The sequence below is a fragment of the Genypterus blacodes genome, unplaced genomic scaffold (assembly GCF_046128005.1).
Source record: "Genypterus blacodes isolate CSIRO-AG114 ecotype Tasmania unplaced genomic scaffold, CSIRO-AGI_Gbla_v1 ptg000003l_1, whole genome shotgun sequence".
Lineage (NCBI taxonomy): Eukaryota > Metazoa > Chordata > Actinopteri > Ophidiiformes > Ophidiidae > Genypterus > Genypterus blacodes.
In genome coordinates, this window is record NW_027466817.1 from 10,177,950 (window position 1) to 10,192,024 (window position 14,075).

Here is a 14,075-nt window from a genome sequence, read left to right on the forward strand (position 1 = left end):
CTCGAAATGGTCTGGATTATCTTGTGCCGTGCGTTCCTCTCCGGACTGAGGCAGGCAGTCAGCCAGAGCCGGATGTTCCATAAGCAAAGCAAAGCAAACAAGCGCAACCTAAAGGAACAAAGCAATCAGTCAAATGAGCGTCCCATGCAAAGCAACATGTAAAAACCTGGAGCACAATAACCCAGTTTTTCCACTTTATCTGGGCAACTTCTGACCTGAGCCGGTGAGCAGCCCCGAGGCTCATCACAGCCAAGGAGCCGCCGCGCTCATCCATTCATCAACTGTGTTTTGATTCCCTTCTTCAAGCCTGGATGCATTGATAACGACGAAGGTCAACGTGATTCTGGGTGAAATACCCGAAACGGCCATTTGTCCTCTCCCTCCCTCTCTCTCTCTCTTTCTCTCTCTCTCTCCCTCCCCTTTTTTTTACCTTGACTTTCTCTGTTTCCTTTTCTGTTTTCATTTTCACTCTATGGTTTCTTTGCTGTACAGTCAAGTACACTTGCACTTTTCCCTCCCTCCCTTCCTTTTTTTTTTTGCAGCGAGTATGAAAATGGAGTATGAATATGTATGCTGAAGAAGCAAGGATATTGCCAATGGTGAAGCGCTATGCATAATGCAGCTCTTTCTGTCTCATCTACATTCATTCAGATGCACAGGGAGGGAGGGAGGGAGGGAGGGAGAGAGAGAGGGAGAGAGAGAGAGGACAAGGGAGAGAAAGAGAGAGAGTGAGAGATCCACCATCACAAACAGGACTATAAATCCCTCTCTTTCCCTCTGTTGCTCTCTCCTTCAAACACACACACTCACATAAATACATTCTAAATTGCACATATACACCACATTCATAACGCTGAGTACATCTGTACACGGTGAAGCGAGTAGCACTACAGATTACAGTACACAAAGCACATTTAGCACAAATAACAGCTAAAGCACTGAAGTCAGAGGCAATACAATCTTTGGAATAATGTTCGGGGGGGGGAATGGCAGAACATAAAAGCAACAGATAAGATCACGTGTGTGTGTGTGTGAAGGTGCTGCTTATTTGCTATACAATGACTCGAGATAGAGATATGCATTAGGCTGGTGTGACAATGCGTCTCTGGGCTTTTGTGTGCAGTCGGAGGGGAAATAATTTGGAACACGGTGTCATCTCACTGGGCTGAACACTATTCAAGAGGGAAAATGCCACAGGAGGAGAATTATCTACACTGTTCCTCCCCTCACACACACACAGAGAGAGGGTGGGGGGAGTAAACAACCCCTATACACACTTTATGCAGTGTCAGTAGAATATTAGGCAGCGATTTCAGCGTTTGAGGATCCACACTCTCCCACTTCAAACGGATGATTTCGCTGTTGAAGTGAGTGTCAGATTTGTACTGATGCTTTTTTTCTCCCTCTCCCTCATTCTCCCTATGAGACGCGGGGCCGGAAATTGTTTGATAGTAAGCAGAACAGCGGAGGGGCGGGGGGGCGGAGTCGAGGGGGGATGCTGCCAAAGCGGGATTACTCGGTTTGGGTTTGTTTTAAACGTCCGTCCATGTTGACCCCGTGCGTAATGGAGAGGGGGGTGTTGTGCGTAATGGAGAGGGGGGCTGGGGGGCTGCTGTGTGTAACACCTGTTGAGCGGGTCGAGCTCCACTTCTCTCGTGTCAAAACTCGGGCGAGACGTTTGGGTCGTCGCGCGGAAAATCACAAAGTAAAAACCAGCTTTGAATACGCGGCTGGTTAGTCTTCTTTGTTAACTATGAGACTATATGAGCCTCTGCACTGCGCGAACAGCTGACGGCGGAAACAGGAGCCGAGAGAGTCTGAGTGACACGGAGCTGTGACACTGCGGCGCGTCTCTCTCTCGGCCTCGGTGCTGCTGCAGCTGCTCGCTTTCAATGTCTGATCTTGGAATCCGTCGTGCGTAATTGTATCGACGATATTGATGATTGCGGGCTGCGGAGTCGATTGGGAGAGTGGAGTCGTGAATGTTCTGCCTACACGACTCCGACACATCACTGAATTGGGACTCGAGCCTCTTTTGACTCGAAAAGACCCCAAACTAGACATTAAATGTATATAAAGTTTAGATCTTTAAAGTGGAATATATTTCCCCCAGATTACGAAGTTTGTCTAAAAAGCAAATATAATTGTGACCACGAGTTTAAACCCGATAGGAGTGCACTGGGGCTCCCTTAGGACTCGACGTTTAGGACGGGTGACTTCCCGGTCTCGACTCAGGGATTGAGACTTGGGCGCCGATGAAGATGGAGCTGCTGTCAGAGCTCCGTCAGTTGGATCAGCGAGTATAAAAGCTCAAGTCCTCTGCCCAGACGATCCACATACACACACACACACACACCTCCGAGTGCATCAGGCAGCCTGGGAGCCAGCAGCAGAGTCTGACTCATACCGCAATTACTGAGCGCTTTACGCAGCGCCTATGGGTGCGCAGCGGCGCGCATCACAGGCTGAGGGCCTCCTGGACACGCAGAGCACCACGGCGGAATGAGAGAGGACACACACTGAAACACTCACACATGTCCATGTTGCCAATCCTATACAACGAAATGAAGAAGGTGAATCATGAATCACCAATCGTGAATAATTGATCTGGACACGTCATCGCAGACAGGCAGGAACACACAACACACAACACACACACACACACACACCGACACACACACACACACACACACACCTCAGTGCATGTGCAAATGCTGTGATAAAGTGCAGATACGGTGCTCGGCAGTCAGACGCAGGTGTGATTGAATCCACGCGAGACTAAACAGTTTCCGCGTAAATACACATCAGCAGGGCTGTTTAACGTCGAGTGTGTGAGTGTGTGTTGCCGTGGGGCCCATCGACCGAAACCGGAGAAAACCGGAATGAGATTTAATAGATGAAATAATGACAGCAGGAGCTCTCAGCCTGTTTCCATTACATCATAGCTTTGCCTCTGACGTAATCCTGATGATTTTAACCTCCTCAAATTCCACAGTGACTTCTTCTGCATTTGCATAGGTGAGCACCAAAGACACAGCGTGACGGCGGTGATGTGGTGGCGCCTCTGCAGCTGTGCGGCCCTCTGCTGGCCTGCAGGCCCGAGGCTCGCCGCTCTCACGCGGACCTCGGCTCGATTTAGACCCGTTTCATCTCCATAAAATGACAAGCGCTCCTCCCAAATCATGACAAAGAAGAACGAGTGTATCCCTCCTCCTCCCTGTTCCACCCTCCTCTTCCTCTCCCTCCATCCTCCCCTCCTCACGGATGCAGGTGTGCTGATATGCAGCCAAAGCAAAGACACGCGCGGGCGGTGATGATGATAATAATAATAATAACCGATACGAACGTCGAATTAATGACAGCAAATTATGGAGGAAATTATCTTTAAATGTATGGAATTGCATGTGACGTGATGTGTGTTATCATGCGCGCTGGAGTGGAGCTGAGCAGAGACCTGTGAGCCACTGAGGGAGGCGCGGCCGAGGCAGGAAAATACGCAGTACTAATGCATATGCATGGATGATAATAACACAACAATCCCCCGTTCACACAAAGTTTCCCCGGTAATCACCTGCGCTGGCCACGCGCACACAACAACACACAGCTGACTGGAGCGACAACGAAGGGAAACGTCTCCGGAAAAAACACCGGAAAATGGAAGTTTGTTTTCCACTGCGTTATCTACATCTCCCCCATCTCAAGCACTCTTTCCGCTCCGCTGACTGCCAGCAGCAGCAGCACCCCCCTACACAACCCTCCTCCCCCCTACACACACACACACACACAAACACACGCAGATACACACCTCGTTCAGTCACGGGACAGGGCGATGTACAGTGTGTGTGTGTGTGTATAATCGAAATAGACCCTGTAATCCAATTACGCACCACAAAAAGCACACACACACACACACACACACACACGCACACGCACGCACGCACGCACGCACGCACGCACGCACACACACACGCGTCCCCGCCGCATGCAGCTGCAGCGTGGCAGAGGGCACCGCCAAGGCCGAAACAGGCGCCGATCACAAACCAATACCTCTGATTCATCATAATCAATACACGATCGATGATGGAACGCGATGAGCCGTCCCTTGCTCAGCCTCCATGTTTTGAAATGCATGGCGTGAGAAAAGGATGTAAAGATTAACATGTTTTTTTGGTCACAATTTGGGTGATTATTTTGTGACGTATTGATCTGTGTCTGATCCTCCTATAATCGATCGAACCCTCTGGACGGAGCGCGTCGCGTTTCTGAGGCAAAAACTGACTCGTTCTCTTCCATCTGCAGTATTTAGAGCGAAGCCAATCAGGAGAATCTGGTGCCACAGAAAATGGTGGATGAATAATTAGACCAGGGATGATAACAACTGAGTCTGCACACACACACGCTCGCGCACACACGCATACACACACACTTTGACACCCCTGCGCTTCACCAAAGGAAATAAAGCAGAATATATATGGCCTCGTCTTTGGAAACGAGCTCAAACATCCAGCTGGGACACATTATCTGCAAATTAAAGGCCGGCGCTCGATACCCCCAGCATCAGTTCACACGTCTCTCATAAAACGGATTGACCCTTGCTGCTGCCACACACACACGCACGCACGCACGCACAAACACACACAAGCGTGCAAGCTGACCTTTATGCTCTATTTTAGTGTCCCTCACAAAATAATTAACTGAAAGAGCCTTATAGAGATTTTTGCTTCTACTCTGCTCCCCCGCCCCTCACACACACAGAAACATACACACATCTTAAACACGCTATTTATGTTGGGACAGGAAAAGTCAGCAAACACATCAAGTCCTCTGTTCCTCTTTGCACTTTTGCGCGTAAACACCCTCCAGCTGTCGTCGGTACATCCGCGCTTAGGCTGAGGTCGCCTTGCGCGCCGGCAGATCCCTGCCAGCCTGCCCTCCTATTCCACCAGCCTCCATATTCACGACACCTCCACATATTCATCATGCAAATGACCGCTATATCTCCCCCTGCTCATCTCGGACCCGCTCTGGGGGGCTTATATATCACAGAGCGCGTCGGTGGTTTTCGCAGTGACTCGGGTTCGGTTCTGGTGTGCGCCGAGTGTGTGTGTGTGTGTGTGTGTGTGTGTGTGTGTGTGTGTGTGTGTGTGTGTGTGTGTGTGTGTGTGTGTGTGTGTGACCGCAGGAAAGATCCGCTGTGGCTGTCTAATCACCACTATCAGCTCATCTGAATAACACACTGCGATCCGAGCGCCCGTTCAGCAGGCGGGAAGAAGGCAAGAAACGAGGGGAGCATCTGCATCCTTCCACTAACACCTCCAAAAAAAGTTACCATTCCTCCTCCAGGGCCGATTTACAATCACATTTCAAGTCCCCACCGCTGTTTTTGCGCGTTAAAAACCGACGCAACCCATCAACACTCATTAGTCAGATAAGCCAATAAACACGCAGAGGCAACTTCAGCGCAGCACAGAGCAGCAGCAGCAGCGGCGGCGGCGGCAGAGCAACACTTTGAGGCGGTGGAACGTACCTTCTTGCAAAGAATACAGCAGAAGTAAAGTTACAAGCCACATGCCATTAAAAGCAGTAATATTTCACAGGAATTGTGTGCAGTCCCGATGAGGCGCACGGCGCAGGGTTCGGCCAGGCGAGGGAGGCTCCGTGCTGGACTGGTGCTGCGTGACGCTCCCCGGCGGTGTCTCTCCAGCCCTGGTCCCACACTCTCCGGCGCCGAGAAGCGAGAGCCGAGGAGAAGGTACCGCCTCTCCGCCCCGCTCTCTCCTCCCCCTTTACCGGGACGGGCTGCCGTCGGCCCCACCCCCGGTACCCTAATGATGCGCCGCGAAGGAGAGGTGAGATAGGAGAGCCAGACGGTATCCGCCCGGGGAGCTCCGCGTTACGCGCGGCGGATATATGGTTTTAACGGGTAAGCCGGTGCGAGGAATGGAGCTCCGGTGGTACGCAGCAAAAAAAAAAAAAAAGTATAAGTCAGTCAAATTTCTCTTCTATTCAAATAGGTGCAGGAACAGACGTGTGGAGAGGGAAATGTGCGCCTGCTCCATGCAAATCAATGCTCATGGATCAGTGGTCAGTTCCTCCACACAGATCCGCACACAAAAGCGTTTATAAGCTGAGGGATATTGCAAGAATGTAACGCTACTAGAAAGTGAGGGAGAGGAGGAGGAGGAGGAGGAGGGGAGGAAGAGAAGCTACGGTCCAGCTTCACACAGGGGAAAGTGAGATTTGTGCTCTGCGCCCTGCTGAACATGATCGATACTCCTGGAGCTTAAACCAGAGCACACAGTTGGAAATGACAGATTAGACTTATTATAAAAAGGTGTGTGTTGATGCGGTGATCAATACATCTATTAGTTCTCCTTCTCTCCTCTCTCTCTCTCCCAAAACTTGGTACTGAAAGACACATCACTGGAGTTTAACTTCCTCTCATTTCTACAGATTCTCTATAGAAACATTAACATCCAACACTGTTTTGCCCCAAAGCAAGAATATGAATTGATGGTTCATTAAAAAAAGGCCCCTGCTTTATCTGCCCTGTCTGTTATAAAAATCGATGACAAAATGACATTAATATAATGACAAGAATCAGATTAATTACATGAGAAGAGGCACTAAAGTGAAAGGCAGGGATTAGAGATGAACCCAAGGTGACGTGAGTTGATTTTCACTCTCTGCCAGCGTCTCTTCACGCAGCAACCTGATCACCCAACTCTCTCTGATTCACATCCATCATCAGGGCCGGATCAGGACACCATGTCAAGAAGAAAGACTCATGGCTAAAGATTTACACGGCCAGGCTGTTTCTGACTGATTGTTCATGCGTGGCACAGCTCATATAAATGGAAATAAATCAGACAGGATTCAGATTTGTCCAGATGTAAAGCAGAGGTCATATGACTCATAAACCTGTGGCGTGAAGCAGGCGCTCAGGGCCAAATCAAAGGCTGTATCTCAATGGAGCCGTTTTCAAAGAGGTGCGGAAACTCCAGCTACAACAGTATATGTGGCTCTTTGCTGGGAAAGTGAGACAAGTTGGGTCCAAAAGAAGATCCTGGAGTAGCACCAAGGAACCGGTGATGATGAGGGAAAAGGCACAGAGCTCCACTTCAGTTTGTTCTGCCATCGTTGTTCCAAGAGTTTTGCCAACTACTTGCCCATATTTTGCGGTTACGTAAGCACCTGACGCTCAACCCCTTGGAAATGTGAAATTCCGGCTGTGACTCCTGTGGACATGCACCAACATCATCTAAGCTACTCCTATGTTACTCTAATAGTATTCCTTTCATTTGTATATTTGACTCACAGGTTTAGTTCCCAATTCTACCCTCCTTTCTTCATTCCCATTCAGCCCATCAATTAAATGATTCATGCAATTGAATCAAAATGAAATCAATACGAAGGCGTAAGTGGTTGTCTACCTGACATTCAACACAATCCACTTGACAGCCTGACAGACAGACAGCCTGACAGACAGACAGACAGACAGACAGAAAGACGCGCGCACACACACACACACACCTCTAAACTGTCTTCCCTTCTCTCTCTGAGTACTATAATGTGTTTGACAGAAAGATGTGTAATAAGGAACAGAGCCGAGCAAGCTGTGGCCTCTCTTACTCCCACTGAAGAGCCGCTGTAGTGTGGCAGGCGAGGCAGCATGCTCTGCCTCCACTATCTATTATGTAACAGGTGGAAACACACACACACACCCACGCCACTCTCTCGCTCTGTCCTTCTCTCACACACATACACACATGCACGCCATACGAATAGGATTAACAGGGACACCGATGCCGTGTCTCATATCACAGGACTCGTCCTTTGAAGGCCGATTACGTTGTCATCGCCGCTTTCCTTTGACAAAATTTTGAGGGCGTGGCTCAGAAACCTTTGTGGTCAAATGTAAGTTTGTAACCACACATCTAAAGCAAATGGATTATTGCAGCAAATTTGATTTTGTGGCCTAAAGTCAAGCGTGATGAGATGACAGCTTTGAGGAGGTAGTGGCATCTTTGCATTGACAACGATGAGGCCGAGCCTACAAAGAGCACACAGACTGTATACTTCAAGCGGATGCATGCAATGAACAGAAACCCGTAAGGCACAGAGGTTTCAGGGTCAAAGGTCATAGGTGCACGTAGGGGAGCTTCGGTGTTTAGCATTTCCATTAGTGTCCTTTTACAAACTATGGGTCTGTTATGGACCTGATGAATGAAAACCAAATGCTTTACTTCCATCAGTGACCAGTTCAGACATGATTTTCCAGAGTGTGGCTTTAAACCTGACAGCAAAGGGAATCCAATCCATCTCAAACTGCAACCTCAATACTCTCTCTTCTCCCAACAATATATTGTCGTTTTACGAGAACCCAAGATCTTGACTCTCAATTTTTCACACACACACACACACACGCACACAGAGGCCCCACCCAGCAGTACTGCACGGTAACACACCAAGTCTCTGTCAGGACATCAAAAGGCCATGTGGCAAGCTGGTTAAGGGGATGATGTGAGTCGCCCTGACAGCGCCAAGCAGGTTGTTCTGTAAGTCAGCCAGTGATCGTCATGGGGACTGACAGGCTGAGCCGGGCCAGAGAAAAGGCAAGCAGCTCCCAGACAGCTACAGTGACTGTCACCGAGGACAGCAGGACCCAGGACAGGCTGCCACCACCACCATCACCACAGAAACCCCAGCACCATGTGACTCATCTCCATCACTCCAACCATCGCTCGGCTCACATCGTTGCCTGGAGATAGGAAGGAGACGGGAAGGGAAGGGAAGGGAAGGGAAGGGAGGGAGGGAGAGTGAGAGAGAGAGAGAGAGAGAGAGAGAGAGAGAGAGAGAAAGAGAGAGAGAGAGAGGGAGAGAGAGACAGAGAGAGAGAGAGAGACAGAGAGAGAGAGAGAGAGAGGAAAAGAGAGAGAGGGAGAGAGTGCCAGTGTGTGTGTGAAAAACAGAGAGTTTGTTGACTGAGGAAGAAAAAAGGGTGATGGCTTGAAAAGAGGGGAAGCTGCGGAGGAGGGGGAGGAGGAGGAGGAGGGGGCAGACAGAGGGAGAGAGAGAGAGACAGAGAGAGTGATGAGGCGGGTAAGTTAATGTGGATGTTAATGTTAATGCTCAGACAATCAGAGCTCCCCCCTCAGGCCCCGGCTACATGCTAGGATCATATTAGCGCTAATGTATCCAGTATTAATGCTCAGCCCCCGGCCCGCTGAAGCCCCGGCAAGGTCAGAATTAGGAGAGGGAGAGGGGCACGCGGCGCTACGGCAGAGCAAGGTTACGCTAATCCAAATGAGAAGCTACGGGAATGGGGAGTGGGAGGGTGGGGCTGCGGGTGGGGGTTTGGAGGGTTGACGAGCTGGCACATCGCACGCTAACGAGTCGACAGGCTTCAAAACGAATAATATACAACGCAGACTTCAGAGGTCTTCGTGAACCCAAAGCGACGCGGTTGTGGTGGGTTTCCGTACTAACCGCGGTCAAAGACGGGCCGGGCACTGCAGAACCCCCTTTTTCCCCTCAGTGGGGCCCCCTAGCTGCCTCTGCACGCCGCTGTGTGTGGAGGAGCTTCTGCATTAGGCTAATATGAATCACAAACCACCGTGCTGCAGTATATGAAGGGGAAGGCGCGGGCTGACAGTGTGTGTTTGTCTTTAACCAAGCATGCGTGATTGTTGTGGTGGATGTGCAAGAGTGTGTGGATGTGTGAGCATGTATGTGTGTGTGTGAGCAGCAAAGTACAGGACATGCATACCGGCTGCTCTACTACCCCACAGTCAAGCGCGAGTGCATGTGTATGTATTGTGTGTGTGTGTGTTGCGTATCCATGTGCATGCACACCAGACATCAAGGGGTGTTAATTTATTCAAATGAGCTGGGGAGGATAACGAGAGGATGGGGTGAGGAGCAGAGGAGGAGGAGGAGGAGGAGTGTGGCGGGGGTACCTTCCCTTCTTCTCTACTGGAGGTTCATGTTTCCGTCTCTCTTTTTTCCTTACATTTGCAAATGAGTCTATCTGCATTGAGGAGGAGGAGGAGGAAGAAGGAGGTACAGAGGGAGAAGGGGTGAAAGAGAAGATGGATAAAGAAGAAAAATGAGAGATGCGAATCTGAGGCGGACAGAATGCCCGCAGACAAAAAAAAAAGAAAAACACGCCGTGCCAGCAGGGCGATACCAACCCTTCCAAGATGGCTGCCGCTACAGGAGTCCTCTGTGGGACCAACCTAGAGACCCGACGCTCCCGCTGGGTGACACACAAACACACTTTTCGACTTCAAACGTGGCTCTGGCGCACTAACAGGGACGGGGAGTTTACACAGATGGGAAAAAGGATTAACGCTTATGGTCTGAACGTGAATCTATGGAAGCCTGAGTCAGAGGAACATGTTACGGCTTACACAGAGATATTGATCAGAGATAACCAGTGACACCCAGTGGTCACAATTAAAGGTGTTATCATTAGATCACAGCTACAGAAAGTGCCTTTGCTGTACAGGTAGATGTTTGCTACGGTGTGAAGGTTAGATTGTTATTTCTTTAACCAAACATAAAGCTGAAACTCATCCAACTGTGAATGGGCCTTGAACCTACAAACTGCAAACTGAGGCAGACAACGCTCCAATTCAAGGTCTCAATAATCCTATAAATCCTAATATCCTAATAAACAATGTTACCCAACAGGTTCAAAATTATAGTTTAAGAATAGTATAAAATGAGGCGACGTAATTAATTAACCTAAATCTAAATCACAATATGAAATTATTACATAACATTGTGAATTTAGTTATTAAGTTGATTGAATGAGCCAGAAAGAAGAAAGCACTTTGCAGCTTTATCAACTCTAGGATCTGGATAGTGTAAAATAATATATAGTCTATAAAAAATATGAAAGATCCATATAACTGTTGAAATGTAAGGGTAAGGTTTGTTTAATCCTTCTGGGAAAATCATGCAGCTCAACCACAAAAGTATGACCACCACAAAACTAATTTAAGTACAAAAATTACACAATTTAACATGATTCTGTAAAGATTGATAAGTGCCTTGGTCATACAAGAAAATCAAACTAATCTCTGATCCCTTTTTATGCTTTATATGGAAAATTCACCTAAACATTAAAAGATAAAACTAATATGCAAACGTGTGCAAATAAAGCAGCCCTGATCATTTCCCCCGTGCCTTAAAAGTATACAGTATCTGAGCACTCCGTACCTCATTCTTTCATATGTGAAGTTGATCTTTTACATGTAAAAAAAAGAATCCCATCAGAACAGAAACAAGCAGCACCTTCTCTAGAATCAACTGCAACACTTTAAATGCAAAACCGATAAACTAAATCACCTGCTTACCACACATAAAGGAAGAAACCTGATCCAGTTCATTCCCAACAAACAATGTGACAAGTCGTGATAGAAATACTGATTATCGCCTGACCACAACACACTGCGTATGTTCCAAAGAAAAAGAAGACTGCTCTTAACCAAAGCGGTCTTACAAAAACTGCAGTCAACACAGAAACACAAAAAGCTTCCACACAAAACCAGAATGTAAATATCAGGTGTGTGCATGTGTGTGTGTTTGCAATATGCAAAATCAACAGCTGGTTGTAACTACAGGTATATTGCTGATGGTGTACACATTATTTTACCTCACTGTAACATAAATGTGAATATGAAATGTAGACAGTTTGGTCTTTTGGGACTTTTGGACCCCTGGAAAACTAGCAACTACATTTGTTTAATTAATGAGGATCCAATGTCAGTATAAAAGTATGTTATATCAGTAATATACAATAAGTAAAGACATATCCATGCTCTACATACCTGAGATGAATATCCTGGGGGGCAATGTTTCCCAGCTTGGGTCAGGCCTTCAGTGTTTCTGCTCTTGGGTCTTGACGCAGAGGCCTCGGAAGAAGTTAAACTAATGTCAAATGAGTGCTCAGCTCCGTCTGTAAATTATATTAATGTGTGAAAAGCGTTTATAAACAACGTTTATAAATAAACGTTTCCAATCCGTCATATTCTTCCAGTTTCCAGTTTCAACTTTGCAATCGTGTTCGAGTACTTTTTACTCTTGAGCAGTACTTTTACAGTAATACAAAAGCAGCTTGCAACTTTAGCTGACATGAAAATAATGTTTTTAAGGCAATGTTAGCTTCTAGTCAACGTTGAGTACATTCTAAGATACAAATAACTTAGCTAAAGCCGGCTAACGCTCGTCCCTTCAGGCAGCAGCTATTTACAGAGTACTAGTTTAAACTCCATTTATGCTAATGTTTGTTAACCAACATGGCCGACGCGCCGCGGCGCGCAAACGATCAGGCTGACGTCACGTACCGTCACGTGCTGTCCAATCAGATTCGTTGTAGACGGAAGTAATTTCTTCCCAACCGCAGGCGGACTTTGGCAGGTGAGCCGGAGGGGCGAGCTTATGAATATTCATGAGCTAAGCGCAAACACCGCTTCGTGATTGGCTGAGTAGCGATACCCACTGAGCGCGTGCCTGCGTTATGAATATTCATAATACGGAGCGGCAAGCGACCACTGATTGGCTGAATCAAGGCAAGTGTGTTCCGTTATTGCATATTTCAACAAACTGCGACGCACACACATACACACACACACAGGGATGTTGAAACTTGCCAGGAACTGAAGGAAATCATAGAGGATAAAAGCACATCTTAAAAACTGTCAACCATTTAAGCGCAATAAATAAATGAAATATAATAAATAAAGACAAATAATCAAACTGTTCCACATCCATGTTCTTTTTTATTGCTGATGGATTATCTTTGTCTTCATTGTGGTGGTTTACTGTGTATGCTGGATATCATAATCAATACTGGTAATGGCCTTGGAAATTATATCTGTATCTCCTGTGGAAGCCTTTTGCCGTAATGCACATAACTACATCAGTTAATGACGCCAATACTTAATATTGACTGCGGGTGTAAACTCTGTCGTGTTTTTACTTTATCTTTATTTAATGCAGGCAAATCCCACTGAGATTTAACACAAATCTGTTTCAACAGTGACCTGGATGTCACTGTCCTAAACCTCAGGTCATAATAAGACTAGACTGTGTAAATAAGGGGTGATTAAACAAAAATAATACGTTGTTTACACTCAAATCTTACTAGTTCAGGTCTTTTACATTAGAGTCAGAGATAAACGAAAACCACAAGTCTCTAACTTTTACATTAGCAACAGTGCGTGTGTGCGCGCTCGTGCGTGTGTGTGTGTGTAAGACAGAGATGGCAGGTGAAAGAGGACATGTAGCTTAGCGGAGGGTGAACTTTCCATTTTGACCAGGTGCTTTGATCTTATCACTTTCCCACGCTTTAACACTGTTGTGCTACTGCTTAATCTGACACACACACACAGACGCACACACAGACACACACACAGAGACAGACAGACAGACACACACACACACACAGTGAGAGAGAGAGAAGTTTGTCCTGACTGTGCACTTTGCAGCCACAACAAACTAATTAACTAACTAACTAACTAACTAACTAACTAACTAACTTACTTACTTACTAACAGGAGCAGCGGTTACATCAAGTTGAAACCAGCTTTTACTTTCAGGTTCTTTGTTGTGTTTCCATTGTTTACACTGAGAGGTGCAGCCTGTGGCCTTTACCTAAACACACTTTCCATACTTTGTGTACCTCTCTTGCCCCGATGCCTATTTTCTCAGCCGTTACTGGTCGGCTGCGCACCCAAAGTCTTATGGGAATAGCAACGTAACATCCCTCTCACACCTGTCGAGCATTGTGGTGCCTGTATCAGTGTGTATACTTGCCAGTGTGTGTGTGTGTTGTTGTTTTCCTTGTATTGTGATGTTATCATGGCCAGTGAACTGTGTGATGAATGGCTTCTCATGCTTACCTCAACTGAAGCCCTTATGCAAAGCAGCTGATCTGGGCCCTGAGGGAGCCAACCGGTAAAACTGCCTGCTTCACCACGCGCACTGAGCAGAGAGAGAAAGGGGGGGATGAGGGGGGTGAGGGAGAGAGAGAGAGAGAGAGAGAGAGAGAGAGAGAGAGAGAGAGA

General features: G+C 47.3%; 1 protein-coding gene across 2 annotated transcripts in view; it reads right to left on the bottom strand.

Moving 5' to 3' along the window:
- dscaml1 (Down syndrome cell adhesion molecule like 1) overlaps positions 1-5,697 on the bottom strand; it is an 84,806-nt gene extending 79,109 nt beyond the window's left edge. For both annotated transcript variants that reach the window (XM_076141660.1, XM_076141667.1), the window contains exon 1: positions 5,528-5,697. In XM_076141660.1, coding sequence (XP_075997775.1) covers positions 5,528-5,570 — 43 coding nt within the window. In that variant the 5' untranslated portion in view covers positions 5,571-5,697. The remainder of the gene's footprint in view (positions 1-5,527) is intronic.
- Positions 5,698-14,075: the final 8,378 nt, after the last annotated feature.